Below are 27,801 nucleotides of genomic sequence, written 5' to 3' on the forward strand. Positions count from 1 at the left end.
AAAGGCATGGTTTTTGCTACTACCTTAATCAAAACTTCTTTACCTGCTGCACTTAAAATCTTAGCTTTCCAACTCACTAGTTTCTTAGTGAGTTTCTCTTTAATATAATCAAAAATAGCAGTTTTGGACTTGCCTACTCTCATATAAAGGCCTGTCGTGTTCTTTTACACATTGTACCTCCAATAGAGCAGCCATTTCGATTTGCCTAGTTTGGCTGACATTGTTACTGAACACCACACTGCTTTTCTGGAAGTTTACTTTCTGACTAGAAGCCTGCTCATACACATCAAGTATCTGTCTATACTGTCTGCATTCCTCATCAACGGCAGTACAAAAAAGAATGCTGTCATCTGCAAAGAAGAGGTGATGGAGTATAAGAGCTTGGGGACACATCTTCAGCCCTTGAATAGTGTAATGTTGGACAGCATTCAAAATCAAAGCTGACAAGCCTTCACTACATAAGATAAATAGGTAAGGTGACAAAGGGTCACCCTGTCTGATGCCTCAGGTTGGGAAAATCTGTGGAGTAGGCTCCCCTTGGACAAGTATGGAGTAACTTACAATGGTAACACACTTCATTACAATTCGAATCCAATGAGACTCAAACCCTAGTTTTGTCAAAATAATGAAGATGAAAGATCAGTCCAACATGTCATAAGCTTTACTTATATCCAGCTTCAACGAGAAAAAACGTATTTCTTGCTGCTTCAACTTGTACATAAAGTGGGCTGCTCAGTTGCAACTAAGGTGTTATCAGAAATTAATCTACCCGACACATATGCACTCTGAAGAGGAGACACAATTTCAGGAAGCCATAGTTTTAGCCTGTTTGCTAGAACCTTAGAGCTAATTCTGCAAACAACATTACAAAGTGCAATAGGCCTAAAATGTGCAGCATCTTTTGGATCCTTAATTTTTGGTATCAAGCACAGGTGTGTGAAGTTGGATTCCTGCCACATTTCACCCTTTTCAAGCAGGTTTCTCACTGCTAAGCAAACATCTTGACTTACAACATTCCAATATTTTTGGAAGAAGAAAGGTGACATTCCATTCGGTCCAGGGCTCTTAGAAGGATGCATTTGGAATACAGCAATTTTAATTTCTTCATCAGTATAACATTCAAGAAGAGCTTCATTCATTCTTTGCGTTACCTTGCAAGGAGTTACCTGCACCACCGTGTCAATTGCTTCTTGGTTTACATGTTCAGCAGAGAAGATTTTCTTAAAATGTTCCATAAGCAAACGCTGAATTTCTTTGGGCTCCAATTGCCAAGTTCCATGTTCATCCATTAAACCCTTGATAGTGTTTTTGCTTTACGATTACTGGCCTTCCTATGAAAGTAGGCTGAGTTTCTATCACCTTCTTTCATCCACAATGCTCGGGACCTTTGCCTCTAGTACTTTTCCTACAAAGTGAGTAACTGGCTGTAACGTGCATGCAAGCAACGTTGTTCTTCATATAGCTGCAAGGAATAAGGTTGCCTCATAAGATCATTAAGTTTCTCTTGTATCACTTTCATCTCAGTTCTTTGTTGGTTGAAATCCTTGTAATGCCACTCCAACAATCCTGTTCCAGCGCATTTAATCTTCTGTCCTAGCTACTGTAGCGCATTCCCAGTTGTAGGAACAACCCATTCTTCACTACTACAGAAAATGAATCACACGACACCTCTCATACGATGTAACACTGTTTTCCGTGGTGTGAATAATTTCTCATGATTGAGACGACGGTTGTAAAATTTCCATCTTCTAATATGAATCAACCAACGGGTGTTTTTCATGCTGGAATTATGTATTGCTTCAGAAGACGTTTATAAATGGAAGCGTGATGTGAGGTTAAATTGTTATAGAGATGGCAAGTTTCGTACCAATTGGCACCATTTAAATTTCCTCAACATGTAGTGTTTATATGACGGTTTTTTTTAAAACTGTGATGTGAATCTATAGATTTGCAAGTCAAAACATGTTCACCGGCATTCCCTCCAACATTTCCCACCAGTCTCCCCCACCCCCCCCCCCCCCAAATTTATTTCCCTCTCACCAGGCAGCATGCAAAATTGAAAATTTTCGAGTGGCATTCAGACAACAGATGTGAAAAACCATTGTCTGAGCCTCTGAGGGCTTGTCCATGAATTAAGCGAGGGCTTCTTAATGCTATTCAAAAGTCAAAACCACGCCACCTAGCCTACTGCATATTGGGAATGAAAGAATTGACAAACCCCAACCTTATCTCCTTGAGAAACCCCTTCTTCGACAGACCTCGAGTCCTCGACCCTCTCCCTCTCTCTTCTTCGACACAAGTCTCCCCCCTCTTCTTGACAAGCCCCAACCTTATCTCCTCCAGAGACCCCGACCCTATCTCTTCTTTGACAAACCCCAAGCAAAGCTCTCTCTCTCTCTTCGACGAATCCCGACCAAAACCATCTCTGCCTCTAGATTGAAAACCTAATGGGTAGCCTGGAGAGAGCCCTAGATTGGATACCATCTCTTCTCCAATTCTTCGAATCTCTTTCTCTCACAGTCCATTTTGGTCTCTCTACGTAGGAGCAGAAGAACCTGAAGGGTGAGCTCCTTCGACCCCATGAACGGGTGAAGAGGATCCAGTCGGTGCCTAGCACAGATGACGAACAACCTCATCGCAGCGGTCTAGCTCCAAAGCTGATCCCTCCCGGAAGGTAAACATCCCCAATTTAATTTCAATTGAAATTTCTAGGGTTTTTAGTTTGGGGGATTTTATGTGGTGGTTGTCTTATTCTCTCCAATCACTAAGATAAATTTTCAAAATTGTTGGAATTTATGTGGGATTGTTAGGCGAAATGAATCTGGATATGGTTTTCTGAAAGGTAAAAGTCCCAATTTAATTTTAATAGAAATTTCTATGGCTTTCCGTTGAGAGGATTTGCTGCAATTTCAGTTTTCTCTGCAGAAGAGCGAAGGATGTTGCAAAATGTAGAGTGGAACAGCTTTGCCCCTTCCCCTATGACCTCATCCAGCAAGAGCTGTAGCGATATCCTAGTAAGTACTTTTAGACCTGCATTTTGACAGCAACTACTGCTATTAATCATGATCTCTCTGCTCATTTATCTAGATACAAACCATTTTCTCCATTGATTTCATTTTATATGACCTTACTATAGTTTCTGATGCTTCCTGCAGTTTGTTTTTCTGCCACACCTTTTGGCCTTGTTTTCCATTGACTTATTTATTTAACTGATGGAATACCAAAATGCCAGCAGTACCCAAAGCAACGTCTGACAAAGTGGTATGTATTTTTATCTATATATTGCTATGTTCAAACTAAACAGTCTTCTGTGATTATCATTTGCCAAAAATGTAGCAGCGGGTAATTACATTTCGGCTTTAGTTGCGCCTAATTATGTCAAAAATTGAATGGCATAGTATTCATTGACATGTTTTGACTTTTTAGTTCACACTGAAGATAATCATAATAATTCTTTTGGGTATTGATAGTATTTATTTGAACTTGACCGTGCATAATTTCACAAAGAAGCTTTGTCACAGTAGCAAGTAAGATTGACACTGTTAAATCAATCTTCCCAAGAGCAAAATGCACATCATTTCATAAACATTTTTTTTTTCCAACAGTAGGAATGCTTATAAACCTATATGGCAGAATAATATTTTGAGTGTATGGAGAGGAAGGCTGATGCAGAATGTTGGGGAAAATACGCACTCTTTAGTTTCTACTTTTATGATAGTTTGGTAGCAACACTTACTCCAGTCATATTTATGTCTTTATGTTTGCAGGTCTTTACAAGAACTTGATGCTCCCTTCCTTGTTTTCCTCCTCGGTGGTTCTCAAGCTGCTTCTCTGAAGTTGGTAGCTGATTGTGATTCTTTGTTTCAATTGGTGTTAAATAGCTAGCTTTACATACCATTTTAGGAGTCCTTTGACTTATTCTTGATTACTTAGGTAAATAACTGTTTTAGTTATTCCTTGAGCAGTTGCATAGTGTTCTTCAAGAAAATGAAGAATCCATTAGGTACCGATGGTTCCTTTACCTTTTCTTTCCATTAGCAGTTCAAAATTGAAATTGTATCCTACTTTTCAGTTGTATGCCTAACTAACAGTGGACATGATTTTATTACTTTTCAGAGTCATGATGAGCTCATACTTAAGAGTCGTGATCAGTCAGTATCCGACTATGGTGAGTGACTTTAATTTGCACAAAGTTCTTCCCTCTGTTATGTGAGGCATTAGGTTTGTTTCGTTGTGATGTTTTCTAGACTTGTACCTCTGGTGAAATAAGGAAACACTCAGAGTTTCTCAAACCTTTTATATTGGGATTAACCAATGCAACCATACAGCAGGTAGGTTCAATAAAACATACTCAGGAACCTTTTATTGCATGATTTAGTAGAACGTATAAAAGGGAGATGATACCTATATTGGTTTGATTTCATAATTGTTCTTCCTTTGATTAGGTTAAAGTTTGATTAGTAAAGATGATTGTATGTTATGCCCTTGGTTTTGGTGCAGCAAGCTTGCTGATCAGTATACTATCATTTCAGGTCACCTATTAAAACTTTATAACCTTTGTTTATGCAATATCATTGTTAAAATTTGGATATTATTTGGATCCACTTAATTTGATTGATTTGTTTGGAAAATGAGTCATTTATTGTGTATATCGTTCTTATATCTTAAGCTCATTTAACACCAGGCCATTTTATCATTCTGGAAAATTCTGTTACATAAATTCTCCAAGTCCTTATACGTTTGAAATAAATTTTGGATTCGGTCATATGAAGTTTGCTAAGAATGGTCACAAATTTATTTGCAGGAAAGTGTACACAAATATAAAGGAAGAGGACATGGCAGATTGAAGTAATGCTTGGGTATTCCTTTCTGAACTGTGAATTTTGTTTCTCAGTTGTTCTTGGTATCAAGTTTTCTTGATGTGGTAGACCTTGACAACGGTATTATCTTTCATATATTGATATCCTGTTGTGCCTCAGAAAAGAAGACAAAAGATAAGCATAGAAGTAAACATCGCTGCTTGGTAAGCCATCTTATTTCTAATAACTATAAAGGCTTTATCTGAGCCTAGTTTTAGATTGCAGAAATAGTAATGTGTAGTTTCAGATTGAAGAAACAGTAATGTATCAGAGGCTAGCTAGTTTCAGAAATTGGTTTTGATTCTCTTTATGTGTTTCTTCTTTGCAAGGGTGATATTGATTGGAAATTGCAGTTGAAAGTTGATATTGATTGGAAGGAAACTCTTAAGACGCTGCTGGAAACTCAAAAGGTATTTTGCTGAATGCTCAAAACTCTGATGGTTGATGCATAGTTGCTTATATATGCTTGATTTATGTTTGATGGTTGCATGATTAACTGTTTTTGGTTATATGGAGACTGTAAGTTACATGATTGGCTTTGTAATTCATACATGAAGGCAATGTAATGTAGTTTGGCTGAGCATAACTCCATGAAATTGTGCGTGCAACAGTGTTACATGATTAATTGTTTTTTAAAGGAGAACAAAATTTTCATATAGGCGCTGCACATGCATGTTAGATTATATTGTTATTGGCTAGGTTAATGATGAATTTGGATTATGAATGCTTATGAGATGCAGGTCTGATGATGAGTATTGTTATTTGCATGTGTTGTGGACTTGGCAGTGATATAACTTGTTTGTTGCTGTTATTTTTGCTTAGATGGATGATAGGTCTGAGGACAGTGACAAAGCTGTTTGCACATAAAAGTTTTATGGTTGCGGTTGGTTTCTAACTTGTACATTATTGTTGAATGTGTATGAGTTTAAAATTCTGATTTGAAACTGTCAACAGTGGGGTAGGAGAGCCAACCATACTTATGGTCAAGTGGAACTTTGATGAAGTGCGTAATGAGATTGCAAATTATGTGATGAAGAACCTGCTGAAGCTGTGAAGTGTTGGTCTTTTTTGGGTACAGTAATGCAAGGTCTCAAGTGCATTAGGCTAGATGTCGGTCCTTTTTGGGTTGGCCTGAATTGCACGTCTCTTCTATAGATGAGATTATGTAGGACGAGACTATTTTAGCCACATTTGTTGATGTATTTTGCTATTGGAGATCCGTAGACGTACGTGATCCCTTCTGTTTTGTGGATAAAATTACCATTATCGGATCCATTTGTGGGATTATAATAGCTATTATGACAGAATTATTGTTCATTTTGTCAAATTTTGGTTCCAACTTAATTTGAATTTTACCATTACCAAATCAAACAACAGTAGGAAAAAAGGAAAATATGTCGTCTGATGAGGATTATAGGGCTGAATAAAACAAATTTTTAACAATTCACACGACGGTTCTTACCGATTTCATTGTTGGATGCACACAAAGACAACAAGTATTAGCAAAAACCATTGTCTCAAATGTCACAATACAACGGTTTGAGTTATATATGGTGTGAAGGCACACATACACTGAACTTTTAGGTCATCACACCACATTTTATGCTGGAAGAACTGTCGTGTGTATACAATATACACAACGTCTTAAAAATAAAAACTGACTTCTGAACAACAAAGAGATAAGGCTGGAATCCTAAAACTGTGGTATGAGTAGAAGTCACACCACGCTGGAATCCTAAAAACCGTGGTATGAGTAGAAGTCACACCACGGCATATTTCTGTCGACAGCATGTCGGCAGATCTGCTGGTCCATCAGACGACGGATTCAGCTACAAACCGTCGACCCAATGATTGGTATACGACAGTTGAAAACCGTCGTCTGACAGCGTTTCATCAGACGATGCCTCGATAGACCACTGAAATGCAAAACGTGAGACGACAGTTTTAAACCGTCGTGTGAAGCCTTTTGTGTAGTAGTGCTTGTTGGATAATCTGCAAACAATCTTCCCTGCCAAACCAGCTTTCCTCAAACCTGAACGGCGTTTGGATCTTTTCTTTTGCTGCCTCTCAAAGTGAGACTCAATTAACATAGGGCAATGGTCTGATTCAGAGGGACTAAGGGTGATGACTCTGCTATATGGAAATCTGCTTTGCCATTGGGTCGTTTGAAAGCCACGATCCAGCCTCTCCTTTGTGTATCCGTTAGACCAAGTGTATCTACTTCCTACATAACCCATGTCTGTAAAGCCACAAGCTGTCATTGTGCTTCTAAATTTTGTTCTCGCAGCAAGGGCCCTGGGAGGGCCTCCAGACTTGTCTTTTTTCACCGAGACTTCATTGAAGTCACCAGCCATTAGCCATGGCAATGAACAAACCTGTGCTGCTAGGGTTTCGATGAGCCTCCAGGTATGATCTCTACCACCCCTTGAAGCTACACCGTATATACCTGTAAAGCGCCATAGATCGGTACCAGGTTTTCCAATTGCAGCATCAATATGATTTGGAGAATGACTCCGTATGCCAACATGCGTTTCATCATTCCATAGTATAGCCAGCCCCTGAGATTCCTGTTCGTGGGATACACAGAAACTATCATGAAATCCAAGTCTCTGTGTGAGTGAATCAATTGTATTCTTCTGTGCTAGGGTTTTTGATAAGAAGATCAGACTTGGTTTCTTGGCAAGCACGATATCCAGAAGTGCACGTTGGGTTTCATTGTTGACAATCCCTCTACAATTTCACACCAGGATATTACCTTGAAGCATTCTCGGAAGCTTTTCTGCCGACAAGGTGAGGCTTAGATGGCGACAACGCTGTAGAAGACTGCAGCGGCCTTAGGGTTTTTCTTTTTAGATTAAAATATTCTAATTACTTTTCCAATGTTAACAAATACGAAAGGATGGGAATTTTAATTTTTCATGACCATGAGAGAGACCTCATGAAATTGGTCTCCTTTTTGCAAACCAAGAAACATGGGAAGACGGGAATTTTAATTTTTCATATGGGCGATAGACATTAAAGATTGAAAAGAAGAGAATCTACTAAAGTCAAAACCCTAGTAAACTCTTAAAAATCCCCCTTCTTCTAAGAGAGTTATACAATTTTCAAATCCCTTTAATTTAGTATATACTAGACTCCAAACACATCCTATGGGTGTGGATATGGATAATTACGTGGAAAGTTATTCCACAGATTGTGGAGAAAATTGCTGCATATATTTTGTTTTTGATTTTTGATTTTTTTTGTTAAATTTCTTTTGTTTTTATTTTATCTGCGAATTGACCATTTTGTCTTTCTCAAATATTTCAGTTCAAATGTTTTTTAATATTTGAGGGATATTTTGGTAAAATTTTTCTGTTTTAGCTGACAAACTCTCTTCTCTTAATAATAGTATAGATATATGTAATGAATATTTCATTAAAAACCCTTAATCATCCGGGTCGATTGTTATTTAATAGGATGTTGATCGAAGGAAATTTTGACACAAAATACGAGTGCGAGACACTGGGTATGGGATAGGGATTCCGAACCCTTGCTCCGTCGCGAAGACAAAGAAGTAGACGAACACAAAATCGTCATGGCAAGAAAAAGAAAGCCTTCCTTTTTCAAGGTTCTTATAGGTGACTTCTCTGACAAGCTGGTAAGTCCCTCTCTCATACATGTACTCTGTAAGTCTGTAGTACGTTTTTTTGTTTTTGTTTTTTAAGAGAAGACTGTAGTACGTACACATAAACAACAAGAATCGCTATTATTCCTTCGATAGCAAGAAAACTAAAATTAAAAGATATCATATTGTTTATATCAAATTGGGTGTTGCAATTTCGTGACTAAAATATAAGGGTTAAATCAATTTAAACTAATTGGGTTTGTTTGGTCTGCAACCTGGTTAAGATGAAGTATGGACTTGCAAAGTATCCCCTTTTTTGAGATGAAGTTCCTTGTGACTATTGGAGAGTATGCTTTTGGTTTTTCCACTGTGGTTATGAAAGAGATGTTTGCTTTATAATTTTGTTTTAGTATAGTGCGTATATTGTCAAGTGATTCACATCCTAACCACTTCTGTAACAGAGAATCCCACAGGCTTTTCGTAAGCATTTGGCTGCAAGTGTACTTCAACAATCCCATCTTCGGACCCCTGCTGGAACTTGGCTTGTCGATGTGAAAAGCGATAACGGCAGGTTCTTTTTACAAAAGGGTTGGAAGCAATTTGTGCATGATAATGGTTTAAAGCTCGGAGAGTTTCTAATTTTCCGATATGCTGGAAATTCAAAATTCTATGTTGACATATATGGAAGACATGGTTGCAAAAAGGAGTTTATAATGCCGGCTAGGAGTAGTGAAAAACCATTTAAAAAGAGGCACGGTAATGAAAGTCATAGAACAAACGCTGTTATGAGTTCCAGCATACATCCAAAGAAGAAGATGGATTATCAGAAGTCAAAAGGTTCAGCTGGTGAAAATAAAACTAGTCAAGAAACTATTTCCGTCAAATCTGAACCAATTGATTTTGAATTGGAAACATGTATGGATATTGACGAGTCAATTAGTGAGTTTCTGAACGAATAACTTCTAATACACTTTGTAAACTGCAAATGCTAATTTTTTCACTTGATTTATGCAGGAAATATGAATTCTAGAGAGACTTTGTCTTTCCAACCTCAAGTGGCAAATAGTGGTCTAGAAGCAGCCAACAGATACTCATCGAACCATCCTTGCTTCAGAACTCTTTTGACCGAAACTTATGTGACCAAAGGAATTCTGGTATGAACATGAACGAACCCCAAACTTGATATTGTAGTCATCCATATAGGGATTTAACTTCTCAATAAAAGATGCATTATATTTTCCTGTGGATCAATATGATTGAGAGCATGGAGTTTATATTCACTGCCATGACTGTAGGCAGAAGTCCAATTATATATGAGTCAAAATTTATTAAAATGAACGACATATTATTACAAATTTTTCTTTGTAACTCTCACAACTTTTTGGAGATCGAGGCACTATATATTCTTACTTGAGAACTCCAAGAAACTATTGTCCTTGTCAGGCAGAAAATTTGAACGTTGTTCTCGTTATGTTCATCTGTTACACATGCAACAGCTTATTTGGTTGTTTGGTCATCCATCAGTTATATAGAATGCACTAATTTACCTATGATCTAACCTTTGCAGCATATACCATGTACCTTTGTGAAAGATTATATTAAGATAAAGAAAAGGACAGCTGAGCTTCAAGTTTCAAACAGGTTGTGGTCTGTGAAGTGGATTAATGACTCTCGCTCAAGTAGATTCTCTCAAGGTTGGAATGAGTTTGTAAGGCAGAATGATCTGAAAGTGGGAGATGTTTGTGTCTTTGAGCTGATTAAGCAGACGAATGATGTTGTGATGATGAAAGTTTCTTTTTTCAGACGTTGATTTGTCTGTCAATTCGGACAAATTAACTAGTGATTTTGTAACTCTGGGGATGTTTTTGCACATTTGGTACATCTAAAAACAAGAATGGAACTTTGATTTAGTATGCAGCTGCAAAGATTTCTCTGGTGTCTTTAGCTTCTCAGTTGGAAAAACATTCATGCAAGTGTCTAGTCTGCTATTATGTCTGGGCTTAAATTTTTCTGCAAGATTCTTCTCCAAGGCTTCAGATGGAATGAACATTCTACCTTTTTTTTTTTTTTTTTTTAACACACTATTAAATATTCTTGATTTTTCACTAGTATTATTCTTGGATATGAGACTTAATAGTCGATTTCAACAATTGCACTACAATACAGTTCTAAAGACAGTGTCATCTAATTAACTGGAAAAAATATATAGAGATCGCTCTGAACCAGCATGTATAGGAAAAACAAACTTGGCACAAGGCAAGAGCCAAGTTGAACATGAATCTCCACTAATAAATCATTGAAATTAAAACTGTATTACATATGTTAATATCATCATTTCAGCAGCTAGCTTGTGTTATTGCAATCAATTCTCATAGAGCAGATCCGATTAATCTGACTCAATTCGGCATTTTGGCCTGTGTTTCCTTCGTCCTTTATCTGACCCAATTAAAGAATAGAAAATTACATAGTAGCACTTGACCAAAGATATAAACACAGAAAACCCACCTTCAATTTGTTTTATACAAATAAGGACACAAGCTCAGGCCCAAAAACCAAATGAATCAGGCCTGCTTCGAATTTTGATAGAAAATGACTAAAATGGCCAGTTTTCATTACAATTTACACTCATGCCACTAGGCATAATACTCCACGAACGAAACCGAATTCCCAAAACGCAAAACGCCCAAACCCAAATCAGAAACCCTAAAATCTCTAGCGACGGATCCAAAACGATTGCAAGATCTCCGAAGCAGTAGCACTCAGCTTGAATCTGGCTCCAATGGAGGTTGGTAAGGTAAGTTCTTACTCCAATTTTGCTGCCTTCGTTTATGTTTCTTCGAATTAGGATATGAAAAGATGAGGTAGGAGTAGCAGTGGAATCGATTGAAACCTCCAAAGCTGAGCAAATCAAAAGTAGCAGTAGAATCGAAACCTCCAAAGTTCGATTTACTCAGCTTGAAACTCCAAAGTTCGATTTACTCAACTTGAAACCTCAACGCTTGTACAATCGATTTAGAGGATTTGTATATTAACTGCTGTGTCGCTGTGTTGTTTGATTGACCTTCTTGTTTGCTTGCTACTGTTCTCTGTGTTGTTTGATTGAGCTTCATGTATGCTTGCTACTATGTCTCTGTATTGGTTGTGTTTTGGTGTTCAGAGATGGATATGATGGCTGGTTTTGGTGGAGATTGAGATCTTGTGGTATTCACAGACTCACATTTCGAGTGGATTCAGTGTTTTGTGGTTAGTGTGTGTATAGTCCAGTGATTCGAGCACTCGATGTGTTGATTAGGTTCTACTGCTACTGTATTTGATTGGAAAGGTTTTTGAGGTATGGCTTTTGGTTGGTATTGCTATTGTTTGATTGAGTTTTTGGTTGTTGTTTGTCTTGAATGGATATCGGTTTTTTTATGTTTTAGAGGTTTAGCTTTGGAATTCAAGTGGAAGGGTATGCTTTTTGTTAGACAGTGGTTGATTTTTGATGAAATTCTAGGCATAGGGAGCTCCAAACCAGTTAGTGTTTCAAACGCAGCCAAGAATCATTGAGACTATCATCTACATTGTATCAGTGAATTATTTGTTCTGTGTCTCAGCAAAATATACTGCGCGCTACTGTGATAATGTTATATACTGCTACTTTGTTAATGTTATATACTGCTACTGTGTAAAATTGGGAACACATCAAGCAAAGCATTGAGACTATCATCTACATTGTATCAGTGAATTATTTGGTCTCTGTGTTAATGTTATATACTGCTACTGTGTTAATGTTATATATTGCTACTGTGATAATGTTATATACTGCTACTTTGTTAATGTTATATACTGCTACTGTGATAATGTTATATACTGCTACTGTGTAAAATTGGGAACACATCAAGCAAAACATTGAGACTATCATCTACATTGTATCAGTGAATTATTTGGTCTATGTGATAATGTTATATACTGCTACTGTGTTAATGTTATACTGCTACTTTGTGTAGGTGAGAAGAAAAACTCTAGCATGTAGGAAAAAGTTTCCAAGCACAAGAGCAAGATTGAAGAGACAAAAGCAGAAAGAGGTGGAACAAGACAGGGAAGAAGAGGAAAATGAAGAAGAGGAGGAGGAAGAAGAAGAGAACGATGGAGCAATGAACAGAGGCAAAGGCCAGAAACAATCATATTGCCAATGCAGGTGCAATATGATTGCCTTCCACGACGTGCTTCATAAAGTGTATGAGCAGCTCAATCGTGAAGAAAAGATGGGATTGAAAGCCGAGTTGAAGAAGACGCCATTTTGGAACTTGATTGAAGCTTATGATAAGGGATTGATGACTAAGAACACAGCTACAAAATCAGATCGAGAGATGCATAGGTTAGTGCAATGCTACAAGCTGGCTTTGAAGAAATTTAAGTTTGGAAACAAGTTGGCAGAAATAAGTGTATCGGACGTGCAATACATTTTGGGTTTGCCAAACCGAAAATCAGCTATCACGGTGCCAAACCCAATAGATGATCCTAAGAAGCCAACTGATCATCCTCTTGTTTGAAGGTTCTTTCCAAATGACCAAAGGATAAAAAATGCAAGAATTATGAGTTGTATTGATGAGCAGTTAAGGGAAAAGCTCCGGGGTGGATAGAGAACATGACAAAGTTGCTGCTACTACATTTGTTCGTCACGCTACTGTTTGCAAGCTCGGGGTCAACGTTAGGATGGAGCTTCGTGAAATGCATCACGGATATTGAGACAATGAAGAGATATAATTGGGCACAAGCTGTTAGAGACTATTTGCTATTGTGTTTGCAAGCTGCTACAAAGGGAAAAGTAAGGCAAATCAGTGGATGTGTAACATTAATCCCGGTAAGTCACTACTGCTACTTCTACTGCTATTGCTACTGTATAGTTAAATTATGTGTTACTTATATCTATTTTGTTTTTGTTATAGTATTGGATATCCGAGAGGAGTACTATGCTTGTTGAAATTAAAGGCAGAGAAGCAATGACTCCAGGGTGCGTCAAGTGGAGTCTCCCTCAATTCACAAAAGAATTGCAGAAAATGCAAGTTGATGAAATAGAGGTGATGGATACGCTACTGTCTGCTACTATATATGCTTCTGCTACTGTGCAATATGCTACTAACTTGAAAAATATTTTATCGCAGATTGATAATGCAGTTGCGGACAACAATAGAAGCAAACATGGCAAGGAAAACAGCGACGATGACTTTGAGAACCCTCCATCAAAGCATGCTGCTACTACACAGGCAAAGGGGCAGAAAAGACAAAGAGAAGAAAAGAAGGCCACAATAGCTGCCAAAAAACCAGCCAAAAAGTGTGTGGCAGAAAAGAGAGCAAAAAGTAAAGAAAATAAGATCTCAAATGAGGATGCTACTGCACCAGCTGAAAAGGAAAAGCATAGAAATGAAGAAGAGACAGCTGATAATGAATCAGAAGGTTTCGAAGATGAACATGAAGACATGACATTAAGAGATTGGGTAACTACAATGAAAAATTACATTTATAGTAGCTACGTGTACATTTTTACTAAAATCATCTTTGTTTTGTTTTTTAGGTGGATATCAACATCATGAATTTTGCGAAAAAGATTGACGAGAATAAAGGAGAGGAAGGGATGCAAACAAAAACCACAAGTGGAGTAAATGTCAATGATATGGATTTGGGTGCAACTGAGGAAGAAGAGGTAAATAATTTAAGTTTCTCGGTTTATGCAGATTTCTTTTGGTCTACTTCACTTTGGATCTTTACCTTGTTTTGATGTAGTTTGATTGGTAATAATGTGATACTGCATTATTTTCTAATTTTTTTGAATTATCATTTTCTTTTGGTTAAGGATGCTGCGGATGGTATTAGAGAAGACTTTAGCTTTGACACTGGATTGGGGGGGGGGGGGGGCAGGAAAATGAAACAAACTTTGTCTATCAGGATCGGGATGGAACTGAAGGAGGAGAACCGGATCAAATGGAAAGGAATGAAAAAGCTGCTACTGAGGCCGATGATGTTGAAAGGAACAAAAAAGATGCTACTGAGGCCGATGCAAATTTTATGGATCAAACCCTGAAAAATATTATAGAAGAGATTGTGAATGAAGCTGCAAGCAAAGAAAAAGCTGCTACTGAGGCCGATGAAGCTGCAAGAAACGACAAAGCTGCTACTGAGGCTGGTGCAAATATTACGGATCAAATCTTGAACAACATTGTAGAAGAGATTGTGAATAAAGAGTATAAGAGCAGGTATGATTGCATTTATATGGTATGATTGTGAATGAACAGATTTATATGTATCTCTATTATTTTTGGATTACGCTTATTTTTTTGTTTTATATGGTTTGCATTTATATTGATTCATGTTGTGTGGATTGCAATGCTGGTTGTTGATGTTGGAATATAGAAAGTTCATAATTGGGTGAGCTTGTATGCTACTGTGTGCAGGAATGATCTAGTTTGGTTCGATGAATGGGAAGACTTGTTGTAGAGTGAGTACGAAGAATTTGGCTATCCAAGCACTGATGAAGAACAGATCAACACAGTGGAGCATTGGCAAGATGTAGCAATGCTGGAACAAGATATGGCGGGAAGTGCTATCGAGAGCTGCAAGAGGAAGCAAGCTTATATAGAGAGATTGTGGGATGAAAAAGAAGAAGTGTAAAAAAAAATACAAAAAGTTGAAGACAAAGATGAAGAAGAAGCAAGAAGAGATTAGAAAATGGAGAAACAAATGCAAACAACTAACGATGATAGTGCAAAGCATAGAAAAAGATGAAGAGGCCAATGAAGATGCAGCTGCTGCTGCTGCTCCTCCTCCTATTGTTCCTGCTCATGCTACTGCTCCTACAAATGAACCTAGGACACGATCAGCGATAAAGAGAATCAAAGAAAGAACCGATCGGAAAGAGAAGCAACTATAAGGTTTTGAGGTGCAGAAACCATCGAAGAAACAGAGGAAGAAGAGCAATTAAAGGACTTCACAAACATATTAGTAGTCTATTTTAGTATATATTTTCATGTGCAGAAAATAGGGATATGTTTGTAGATTTGCCATTGCCTATCATTTTTTGATCTTTCAACAAGCAGGATGGGAAGGGGATCAAAACCTTGAATTGCAACGTTGCTTAAAAGGTTGAAATTGATTCAAGTTTTCTAAGCCAAAACCAAAATTTAATGTTAGGTTTTTGTGATACTTTCTTGGGGAATCGTAATGTTGGAAGGCATTTGACTGTGGTTTTCGGGTTTGGTGTCCTTTACTCTCTGCTTCATTTGTGGTGACCAAACATAAAATGAAAAAGATTGAATATACACGGAGGCAGAAGATTGAACATAAAATAAGGCAGCGTGCCGCTGCACCGCCAAACAGGCCCTGCTACTACACTAAAACATTTTGCTACTACACCACCTAAAAAACGAAGAGTGAACATAAATAAATCTGCTACTTCATTATTGGAAACCAATAATATCAATCACTAAAATTAAACTTTTTCCTGCAAATTTTAAAAAGGGCTAAATACTAGTTAGTACCCTGTGGTTTAGGTCCAAAATCAATTCAGTCCCTGGACTTCTAATTTCATCAAAAACACCCCTGCACTTTCAATTTTGATCTAATAGGTCCAATTCGTTAATATTCTATTATGGGTTCAAGTTATGGTTAGATTATTTGTTGAAAAACTATTTATTTTTAATAGTAGGACTCACTCCTAAATTGACTCTGCAGACCACCTCGACACCAGATCATAAAACATAGGCCATATATGAGCCACATTAACTAATTAAATAACTCAATTGTCGGAAAACTAACAAATTGGACCTATTAGATCAAAATTGAAAGTGCAGGGGTGTTTTTGATGAAATTAGAAGTTCAGGGACTGAATTGATTTTGGACCTAAACCACAGGGTAGTAATTTGTATTTAGCCCCTTTAAAAATCTTTAATTTGCTACAACGAAACAATGTCATCTGCTATTGTTGAATAAGCTACTGCTTAAAAACGATCATCCATGACCATTTATCCCTATAATACTCAGTTCCTCATGACATTGAAACTTCTCAAAAGCTCAAAAAATTAATCCAAGGCACTGCTACTATATAAAATTGCAGTGCGAACATATATGAATCAAAAAATTACATGTGATACTGTTGAATCATGCCATCTGTTACTGTTGAATCAATCTGCTATTGCTGAATCATGTCATGTGCTACTGTTCCTATTGAATATGCTTATGTTACTATTAAATGTGCTACTGTTACTGTTGAATGTGCTACTGTCTCAGATAGCCACATTGCATGACCTGCGATTGTGGTGCCCAAGTTGATCATAACGTGTGCATTTCACTGGTCTGGACTCTTCCCCAAACGACTTGATCCTCCTTGTCCGTGGTCTTCCAGGAGGTTTCCGAGTCTTGGGAGGCTGCAAAGCTGAATCACCAAAACTATTAGGATTGGGCTTATCAAAATCCGGGACTGGAAAAATAGGAAGATCATGAGCACTTCTATAGAATGAGGTCTTCCAGTAATCTTCAATGTAATGGTAAGGGATACGGTTCGCCTTTTGGATTACTTGAACTGTGTGAGAACATGGGAAGCACCTAAACTGCCACCAAGCACAAGAACACTCCCTCTCAACCAAGTTCACCATGACGGTGCTATCCTCTGTACAAACTTCAAAAATATCATTAGTACACTGGCTAACTCTCCAATTTCTCCCTGTTTCTATCCTTTTCAACAACTTTTTCTCAAGCTTAGGACATAACACACTCCTCTAAGTAGAAGATTGAACCTTCCTTTCACAAAACATCTCCATAACTCTCACACGAATGCCTTCAAGCAACTAAGGCAGAGGCATGCATCTCTCATCCTTGACCATGTTGTTGAAGCTCTCTGCCAAAGAATTACTCATTTCGCCATATCTTTTAGCAGGGAAGCAAGCAATAGCATAGTTTTCAGGTGGCAAGTTAGCAAGAAAGGACTGACCCCTGCCCACGACTTTGCTTCCTAAATTCTTCCAACTTTTTATTGAAGATATCTGAAGTCCTAACATATGCAGCTTGTGTAAACAATCTCACAATGTGTTCCTTAAAAGTAGAACCATAGGAACTTGGATACTTGCCATTCAAATTGTCCTTTAGATGCTTGATACAGTAGGAGTGTGGCGCATTTGGAAACACTTCTTTCACACCATCCAAAAGACCAGCTCCACGGTCTGTCATGAATACAATAGTCCGGTAGTCACTCGCCAAGATTATTGCCAAATGTTCAAGGAACCACCTCCAATTCTCTTTACTTTCAGCATCAACAATGGCAAAGGCAAATGGGAAAACATCTGAAAAAAAAGAAGAAACAAAAAGCTAGAATAAATAAGACAAAAAAAGGATCGAACATAAGAACAGCTACTGCTTTAAAATGCTACTGATACTGTTATGCTGCTGCTACTGCTATTGGCATAAAGAAATTCAAGTTGACAATAGGAAAGCATGCAAAACAAACTCCCATCTCATCATCATGTGAAGATCACATACAAGAAAACACAATAAGCGCTACTACTGCCAAGTTCTCAGAAAACACACTAAAAATTCACAATTAATCAAAATTTACATATGCTGCTACTACATGGACAAAACAAAAGAAAACTCAACTTTGGAAGAAGTTTGCATACCTTTGTTCCCTGTTTTAGCACAAGCACCCAATAGCATCCCCTTATACTTGTTTTTAATAAAAGTCCCATCAAGGAACAGCATAGGTCGACAATATTTGAAGCCATTTATGCAAGCCCCATAAGATATAAACAATCAACGGAAACGATTATCAAGAGAGTCAAGGATGCAGTATGAACCGGGGTTAGTTCTCTTTAATGTGTCAATATACCAAGGCAATATAGAATACCCAAATGCTTCACTACCATGCAACATCTTATTAGTAGCCTCTTTGCCCCTATATGCCATGTGATAAGGAATATCAAACCCATAATCATTCTTGAAATGCTTGACAATATCCTTGGGCTTAATCAAAGGATCGGATCTCACTTTATCAACCGTAATAGTGGAAATAACTTTGGATCCTAGCCTCTTATGATTTTGATGCCGGACAACACCAACACAAGAATGATTATTCACCAACTTTGTTATATGGAAATAACCACTAGCCTTGTTTAAGGAAGCATAAACGTACCATTCACACCCATCGGAATCTTTCTTGGCACAAGTAGCACTAACATGGCACTTGTTATTCTTAACATAGTTAAACTCAAACCCCTTCTCAACTGCAAACTTGCACAACTTATCCCGAAATTCAACGGCACCACCAAGGAAAACTTGACCAATCTTATATATATTGTCATTCCAATCACTAGACATATACTTCCTTTTAGACTTGTTGCTCACAAAATTTCCAATTATCATGTTGTTGTCATCCTCAAAGTTCGAATCATCATTACTAGCATGATCTTCATCAACAAGTTCAGGGATATTCACAATAGCATTATCCACAGTAGCATGTTTCACAGTAGCAGCAATTTCTTGTTTATCGACACACATCTTGGAACAAGCTCCAACATCAAGAACATGTATATCTATAAAGGGACAATTTAGCAGTTGAAAGATATCCAACATGACCAAAATATCATCGTCACACTCTAAGTAGCAATTGGGGCAATCGTTAAGTGCATATCCAAAAACAAATTGACCATCCTTGAGATTTCGAAACCTTGAGGAAATTTTGGCACATAAATTTTCATACGTGGTGCTTGATGACAACAGTAAAAGAATAGTCTCTGTCCCATATGTAAATCTTCCAAATGTTGACTTTGACATACTATAAAACACATTTAGAAAACTATTATTAATGTTATATACTGCTACTGCACAACCTGAAAGCCAAAATATTAAAACAGCTACTATGATAATAGTAAAACTAAACATCACATCAAACTCTGCTACTGCTCTACAAGATATCAAACCTCACATACACAATAATCAACCACCTGCTACTGCTATTACACAACCGAACATAAGAACATTATCATAGTAGCTCACAAGAACTGCTACTGCTCTACTACAATCATAACACTATCATAAACCATCAGACACTAAAATCACAATACTCCAATTATAAACCAACTGAGACCTCAAACTTCAGGATTGAATATCATAGCCTCGAAGTATATTCCCGTACCAATTATAGCTAAAAAACCAACAGACAAATTCAAAATAGAAAAGTAAAAAGAAAAAAGAAGAATCAAATTCAACCTAAAATGAGTTCAATAATTCAAAACGAAACAAATTGAACCAAAACTAAAAGAAATTCACAAAAAATTGAATGAAACAGTAGATGATCAAAATCCTAGAAAGCATGAAATTGACACAGAAGCATGAATTTGAAGCAAGAAGACATGAAGAATCATAAAACTAACATGGAAATTCGACCGCTTTCAATAGGAGAAGAGAAATTGGAAAGCTTCCATGGACGGGTTCTCTCACTGCGTTTCAAATTAAAGAAGAAGAAGAAGAAGGTGTCGCCGACGAAGGAGAAAGAGAGAGAGAGAGAGAGAGAGACGGTCTCTCACGCTAGCAGAAAGGGAATAAAGAACCCAAAAAAATAAGTTAAGGGCAAATAAGTAATTAACCTTATAACAGGTGGCAAGTGGAGATCAACTTGTCCTTATCTGTAAGATTTTGTCCTTGGATGTTTAATTTCATCTTTAAAGGATGTATCTGTCAAACAATTTTCTGTCAATAACTTATATGTAATTTGTTAATTAAAGAACTGGGAGCCCTAGGTTCACGTTAGAGAACTAGCAGGCCTCTGATCCCTACAACTACTGCTCCTCCTCTTCAGCCTTTATCTGGAGAAGAGCTTTACGAGGGCCTGCAGATTGGCTTCACCAGCTGCTCCCCAACCTGATGGAAATGAAATAAATATATTCCAATTATTACCAACATAAACCTTGATAAGAAATATCACACACAATCATGTTTTACAAATAGAAGCAGTTTAATACAATCTCATCAAGGACAAATTGCATAGATTTTCTAGATCTCTGTTTGAACCTAAATTTGGCAAGGCCTACGTGACGTTAAGCCGGGTCCCACATGGAAGCAGGCATGGGTCATAGTGGGCCGTGATATAATAAATATTCAGTTGAGGCATGGCTCACTCCAGCCGAGGTAAGGCTCACTTCTCCTCAACCGAGGCCCGGCTCACTTCAGCCGAGGTCCGGCTCACTCCAGCCGAGGTCCTACTCACATGAGTCGATTTCTGGTTTACTTGTGGCTGAGAAAGTCCTATCCAATGCCGGTTTCAATTGGTCAGGGACACAGACATTAGGAGCATATAAAAGCTACTAAATGTCAAATTCTACGTTCAGAGACATTGCAGCACTAAGTGTGGCCGTTACAAAAATAAGCATTGAAGAGTTGTTACAAAAATAATCATTGAAGAGTCATGATTGTTGATTGCCAAATATGCACATCAAAGGAGTTTTATTCATAGAATTCAATTTGTAATCAATCTAGTCTCAACAATTAAAGCTGAGATTGTATTTGTTTTATTTATTCTGTACTATAAAAGGGGCCGTAGACATCTTTGTTAAAGGTCCACGACCAAAAACACGACAGCTCAATACAAATTCAATATTCTCAAATTCTCTATCGCATCTCTACACTCTATCAATTTACAATATCTCTCGTGAATTATTTTACTTACTGGTATTTTTCTTGTCTTTCCTGCACTTTACATTCTTGCATATTTATTTTCTCATTCTTTAATTCCTTGCTCATTATTTTATTTTTCCTGCGATTGATTTCTTTGCAACTACTCTCCTGCATTTACTTTTTCACAAATCATATTAAGAAAATCATATAAACAAGTTTTTAGGGTTCATGCGTTTCTTCGTCCGGACTCGTATTGAATCAAGGCATCAGGGTAACACCTTATATTTTGATTTTGTTTTTATTGTGACTTGTGAGTATCTGCATCATATAGATTTATCAATCATCACTCGCACTTTCATATTCACGTGCACTCACCGAGTTGCACAGCACGAACACTCCGGCTAGCAAAGCCGAATCGTGTAAAGTCCTTGCATCCAAGGCAGAGAGAACCCCGCGGCCGAGATCAATTCTTCCTCGGCCCACAGTCGACTGATTAGAAGTCAAATCAGTGCAAACTCTGTAACCTAGATCAAAACCTCACTTGGCCTCTCGGCCGCGAGTTGGCATGCCCGCGCACACATCACCAAGCCAGAAGGACGCGTGTAAGCCAAGAAGACCTCGGCCGAGTGACACGTGGCCGAGACAATTTTTGAGCGACCAATCTCTATCAAAACAAGACTTACATTCCAATTTCTTTCCAGCAACTATATGTCTATATCGTCTCCTAATAACCTCTACGTCATTAAGGACGGACAACGTCCAGTCGTTTCTGTAGGTATATAAGAGGTTCAGCGAGGATAATAGATCGATTGACGTAGATGACTAGCTAGCAAAATAAAATAAAATAATTATATATATATATATATACACACACAGATCCTATCTAGAGTGAGGCCTAACTCTGAAATTAACGTATGAGGTTGGAGTTTAGGGTCACTTTTCGGTCTTATATCCACATCTCTACCATTCAATTTTTAGGTATTAATGTATAGATCATCTCTGCAAAATTTTAGCCAAATTGATGATCGTTAAGACATTGATAATTGTCTTAAAGCTAGTACAGTTTAGGGTGGGCAGATCCAGTATGTCCATTAGTTTAAGTGAGTTAGTATCCTTAAAGATCATTATACAGGCATTCTTTGCTAAGGATATCCTTAACTTAGCTTACGGTACGGATTTCTATATTTTGACCACTTTTTGATCACATATTCACATCTTAACCGTCCAGTTTTTAGGTATATATGAGTGGATCACTTCTGCAAATTTTTAGCCAAATTGATGATCGTTAAGGGATCCAAAACTGCAATTTACACGAATGGTTCAGGTTTGACAAATTCAGTTCATTCGTATAAATTGCAGTTTTGGATGCCTTAAAAATCATCAATTTGGCTGAAAATTTGCAGATATGATCTATACATTAGGACCTAAAAACTGAACGGTTAAGATGTGAATAAGTTATAAAAAAATTGGTCAAAATATGGAAATCCGTACTGTAAGCTAAGTTAATTAAGGACCTCCTTAGCTAGGGATGGCAATGAGACAGGTTGGGGATGGGGATCACAATACCATTCCCATCCCTAGGCTCATTCTCCACCCTCATCCCCACCCCAATCCCTAATAAAAATATACTGGGGATTCCCCGTCCGCATCCCCACTGGGGACTAAGCCTCCAACCCCGCCCCAAATCCCCAATAAGAATTTAATAAATAAAATAATTTTTTTTCTCATATTGCCTTTTTAAAAATCAAAATCTACAACAAATAAAATTAAAATATGATTAAATTCATAAATCATAATTCAGTAAGTGCAAAAGTTAAAATACCATTAAAAGTAAAAGTATAGCCATCAAAGTAAAGTAGTAAATGTATATATATTTGTGATTTATATTATAAAAATAAATTTATATATATAAATAAATTTAAAAATATATAAATTAAATATATGTATATATTATTGGGGCGGGTTTGGGGATGAGAATCACAATACCATCCCCGCCCCATCCCCAATCTTAGATACACACACATCAGAGTTCTTCTTCGCCATCATATCACAATCGTAGCCAAAACCTAATCCCTATCACGAAAATGACGCTCGGTAGATTTGGGAGATCGATCGAAGATATTGATTTCCGAGTGATGAGTTGAGCACTTAAGCACCTTTCAAGTTTAATTATCAATTGACGGATATTTTGTCTTGTTTTTTTTTTTTTTTTGGGGTATAACCATATGTTAAAAAAGAAAAATTACACGTGTTTAAGGAAATCTAAAATTGGGAGAGAATTGAGTCGTGCTTTCATTGATAATAGGGGCCTCTTTATATAGAAGATTACAAGACATAGAATCAGAGTTGTACAAGGAAAGATAATCGTACAATTAATCAGATATCTATGAATATCTCAGAGAATATCTCTAATTCTAAACTCTATTACAACTAGGTCAAGTAACCTAGAGTTTGGTCCAGACACATATTCTGGATTTACTTGAACACTCCCCCTTGTGTCGCCTAAACGTGGTGCTCCTCTTGTTGCCTCATTAAAAACCCTGCCGAGTAACAAAAACCTTGTGGGACAAAAATAGCCTCGGTTGAAGGGGAAAAAGAGCACAACACACCATTCACGTTTTAAGACCATACATGTAGACACTTCCCCCTGATATCTGCATCTTCCCCTAATGACTACGATCATTAGAGTTCGGATAACTTCCGCAATGATGCTACCAACATGTTTCTCGAAAGTAGAATTTAGGCAATGACTAAGTGAGCAAGTTTGCCATACTGTCCTCAGATCGAACCTAGTTCACTTTGATCTTGAGGAGAGTTTATTGTTGCTGATTATCCTTGGTGTTGTCGCTTTTTATTGTTACTTGGCAAGGTTTTTAGTGAGGCAACAACTCATACATCATTTCGTCTTTGACTTGGCACAAGGGGGAGTGTTAAAGGAAAAACATATTATGTGCCTTCGTCAAAGAAACTGACGAAGAGGGAATCAAGGAATTGCAGTCACATCACAATCAACATTTACTATCATTATTGTAATTGATGTTAATTGATGTTTCTATTGTAATTCTATCCCTATATAAAGGGGCTATGAAATACAATGAGTAGACCAATTCCATTTCCAATTCACTTTTACATATCTTGAAATTTCTCCTCTAAATCTTTAATATCTCGGATTTACAATTGTAATTGTCCTTGGGTTTCAATAAGTTACCCTTCAAACAAAAAATAAATTAATAAAACATGTTTTGTTAGGACAGTACAATCTTTTTATTATTTCAGGCGCGCGTTGTACATATTGAGGATCCAAAACACCTATGTCTGGATCAACAAGATCAATCTGAGCAAGAAGCAACCAGGTGAAACTGTTGACCCACCTATCACACTACGACTGTGAAACTACTACCGATAACAAAAGACTAGATCAAAGCAAGTTAAGACCAAGTCACCATGCTCTTGTAGCAATATTGAACACCCCTCGCCCAAACAAAACATATCCTAATCCAAGGATAGACGTCATAGCAAGATTTAAGATAAATCTCTCATTTGTCTTTTTTATTTGGATTTCAACAAAACACACACTTAACGTCATGCATGGGGATTTTATGTGAAAATAAAGCTAACCTGGTAGGTAGTGCACCATGCAGTAAACGCCAAATGAACACCTTGACTCTTGGAGGCACAGTTGACTTCCAGAGTTTACTCCAATCAGCATGAAGGCTTCCCCCAGCAAGATGACGTTGAGGCCTTTTCCTCCATCTTCAAAGGTAGCCAGAAATCATAATTAGGAGGGTCATAATTTAAATAATAATAATAAACAAACACGCTTTTTCTCTTATGATATTTCTCCAAAAAGACATTTATAAATTAAAAGACAATTTGCCGTTCGTAAAAACACTAAGAAGAAGAAGGAGAAGAGAGAAGGAAAAAAAAAAAAAGACTTCCAGAGAAAACGGCGTAAAGAGAACGAGGAGACAAAATCAAAGTGTACATACCTAAATTTATATAGATATAGAGCTAAATGATTATTCATTAATGAAGTACCTAAACAATTGTGGTATGAATAAAGTATGTGTGTATCGTTTCAAAAAAAAAGAAAAGTATGTCTGTATATATAGGGATTTTATCACAAATAGTGCATGAAGTATGGAGGATTCTACACTTTGGTGTATGAACTTTGAAAACTATCAAAATGGTGTATGAACTTTAGATTTCAACATCATTTTGGTGTATAAAACTAACACCGTTAGGTATGACCGTTAAGTTCTACTATTTCAGGCTACCATTTGGACTACTGTTGGAATTTCTGCAGAAATTTAGGGTATCATGCATAAAGACAGAAACTTCTCTTCTAAGGACTAGCCTTCAACATGCCACATTTCACCTAACGACCTCTTGTCTAAGTGGTTACTTACAGGGCAGAATCACTACTGCCTTAGTTGAAGAATGATTCTGGATTGTACAGGATACTTAAAATAAATGCAGTTCTTCTTAACAGTTGGAAAAATAGATAAAAGACAGGAAGAAAATAGAACAATTTTTGTGACAAATTATATTGGGCACACACTAGTCAGAATTTATTTATTAACCATAAAGACAGACTGATAGACCCAAAGCCTCACTCTTGGGTAAACAGCTAAAAGGCTGTTTAGTTATTCATAATGATAAGACTGACTTACTTGTACTGAAAGCCTAAACAGGAAGGAAAAGAGCACACTGCTACTCTGGCTTTCTTACTTCTTGAGAGAATTTATCTTCCCAATTTTCTGATGATTTACAATGAAACCTAAAGCACCTTATATAGGGAGCGGAACTCAAACTGGAATTCAAAACAACTAAATGTATAGAACTCCGTGATTATCTGCTTTCGTGAGTGCTCCTGATGATGGAGGTCGGATGGCAAAAGCAGATTCCTCTAGGTGAAATGTTTTTCACCTGCTTTTCTGAAAAGCAAAAGCAGCCTTTGGGAAAAGTCCAAAGTTGCTTTCGGTGCTTTCTACACCTGCTGCTTCACATGTTCTTGTCTGTTTCTGAGTTGTGACCAAGGACAAAGGAGTTGCTGTCCATCCTGGCCATTCTGTCAGTAGTTGTATTTTCCTCGACATCTGTATCTACATACATCTTGTAGTGGTTGTCCTTTTCAAGCTTTTCAACCCACTGTAAGCATGGCAGTGTCGAGTCTATCTCTTTTCTTGTGAGAGATATGAAGAGGTCACTGCTGATTACTTCAGGATGATCGTAAGCAGTGGTAATTGTTTTTTCTCCTGCTGCCAGGAAAATGTTTCTTGTATCTTCTTGATATATTAGAGAGACATGGCCTTCATCCATGGAATGCTTGAATTTGGCTGGCCATTGTATCCAACACAGGAGGGCTGAAGATGTCTTTTTTGAATAATTCTCACATAATGATAAGGAGAGATGTATCCAACTTCACCGTTTGTTCTTTGAATCCATTCTGGTGGAGTAGATCTGAACTTCAATCTGAGAGTACAGTCATTTTTTCTGACATTTTTGACTGTGTTGACGATGATAGGGAGTAGGCCTTTAAGATCATCATTTGTTTTGGTCCATAGATTATGGACAAAACCATTTTCAACAAGCCAAAGCTTGTGTTCTTGAGGATGTTCACTCTGAACATTAACTCCGTACCTTCCAACATAAGGACCTGCAACGATGAAGAGGGTTGGAGGAATACAGTTCTCAGAATTATGGCTTCCAATCAGATTATGGAATTCAAACTAATCTGATTCTTTTAGTGCTATGATAGGAATTCTAGCACTTTCTGGATCTTCAAGATAGTGAATTTTTTCAGTTCTAACAGCACTCTGCTGTATATGAATTTCTTCATGCTGTGGTCTAGCATTTTCATGGAGTTCTTCAGCTAATGCGAATAAGGCTGGGAACATAATACCACTGTTTCTTTCCTGAAAGGCAAATAAGAGATTATCCAGGATTGCCTTCTAATGGTAAGCTAGCCTCCTACCAATTCTGAACACAGGATCAGCAAAGGTGCTTAATTCATAATTAAAAACATTTATAATTCCAGTTAGAGTTGGTTTGCTTTTTGGCAAAGCAACAGCCGTCAACGGTCTTGATGAGCCTTTACCGTCTTCCGTTTGAGACGGGCTAGCTAATCCTTTGTCGTGGGATTGATCAATTGTAGCCAAGTCTTTCAGACTTAGCAGGAACCTTTTGAGGATTTTTTCTTTAGGATCCTCAGCAATTTCAGGTTCTTTCCCAGTTCTTCTGCTTCTGGGATTGCGACCTTCGTCGTCCTCTTTTCGGTTGAACATTGCCATTTCTCTGGTTAGAGCATCTGGAAGATAGTTCTTATTCCCTGCAATTAATTCAACAATATAATCATATTGGTTAAGAAATAATTGCCAATTAACTAATCTTCCTCTATCAGTAGCTTTATCAAGTTTAAAATTTTTAAAATTCTTTACTCTCGCACAATTGGTGGGGACAGTAAAGGGTTTTCCAAGAAAAGCTGGAGAATTTAAAATCATTTTCTTGACAGCCAAAATTTCCTTTTCCCCTGTGGGATAATTTAATTCTGCAGGGCTGAACTTGCCACTACAAAATTTACAGATCTTTTCAATGTTAGTTCCTGGTTTCTTTGCCAGAACAACACCGGATCAGTAATTATCACTCGCATCTATTTGGAGGATAATTTCATCATTTTCCTCTGGTTGTTGTAGAGGA

The 27,801-nt window shown here is 37.4% G+C and overlaps 2 protein-coding genes and 2 long non-coding RNA genes across 14 annotated transcripts; all 4 read left to right on the forward strand.

Annotated features, from left to right (window-relative positions):
• Positions 1-2,027: 2,027 nt before the first annotated feature.
• On the forward strand, positions 2,028-6,176 carry LOC112183618. 10 transcript variants are annotated; one of them, XR_005807385.1, is made up of 10 exons: positions 2,028-2,674; positions 2,914-3,014; positions 3,156-3,261; positions 3,768-4,003; positions 4,117-4,168; positions 4,446-4,532; positions 4,805-4,859; positions 4,980-5,023; positions 5,189-5,269; positions 5,814-6,176. It is a non-coding gene; the product is annotated as an uncharacterized LOC112183618 (long non-coding RNA). The 10 variants fall into 10 exon arrangements; XR_005807384.1 differs by having other exon boundaries at positions 4,501-4,532; XR_002929925.2 differs by lacking the exon at positions 4,446-4,532 and having other exon boundaries at positions 3,768-3,840; positions 3,934-4,003.
• Positions 6,177-8,262: 2,086 nt separating this feature from the next.
• LOC112189850 (putative B3 domain-containing protein Os03g0621600) lies at positions 8,263-10,370 on the forward strand. 2 transcript variants are annotated; one of them, XM_024329223.2, is made up of 4 exons: positions 8,263-8,499; positions 8,928-9,405; positions 9,481-9,620; positions 10,034-10,370. In XM_024329223.2, the coding sequence occupies exons 1-4, from the start codon at positions 8,437-8,439 to the stop codon at positions 10,274-10,276; spliced, it is 924 nt and encodes a 307-aa protein (XP_024184991.1). In that variant the 5' UTR covers positions 8,263-8,436; the 3' UTR covers positions 10,277-10,370. The 2 variants fall into 2 exon arrangements, with proteins under 2 accessions (XP_024184991.1, XP_024184992.1); XM_024329224.2 differs by having other exon boundaries at positions 8,940-9,405.
• A 3,478-nt stretch (positions 10,371-13,848) lies between these two features.
• Positions 13,849-14,358, forward strand: LOC121051155. Its single transcript, XR_005805293.1, has 3 exons — positions 13,849-13,943; positions 14,021-14,149; positions 14,300-14,358. It is a non-coding gene; the product is annotated as an uncharacterized LOC121051155 (long non-coding RNA).
• An 11-nt stretch (positions 14,359-14,369) lies between these two features.
• LOC121051154 lies at positions 14,370-15,641 on the forward strand. Its single transcript, XM_040513191.1, has 2 exons — positions 14,370-14,699; positions 14,898-15,641. Exons 1-2 carry the CDS (start codon positions 14,428-14,430, stop codon positions 14,938-14,940), a joined length of 315 nt encoding a protein of 104 aa, XP_040369125.1. The 5' UTR covers positions 14,370-14,427; the 3' UTR covers positions 14,941-15,641.
• Positions 15,642-27,801: the final 12,160 nt, after the last annotated feature.

Source organism: Rosa chinensis, chromosome 2 (genome assembly GCF_002994745.2).
Source record: "Rosa chinensis cultivar Old Blush chromosome 2, RchiOBHm-V2, whole genome shotgun sequence".
Classification (NCBI taxonomy): domain Eukaryota; kingdom Viridiplantae; phylum Streptophyta; class Magnoliopsida; order Rosales; family Rosaceae; genus Rosa; species Rosa chinensis.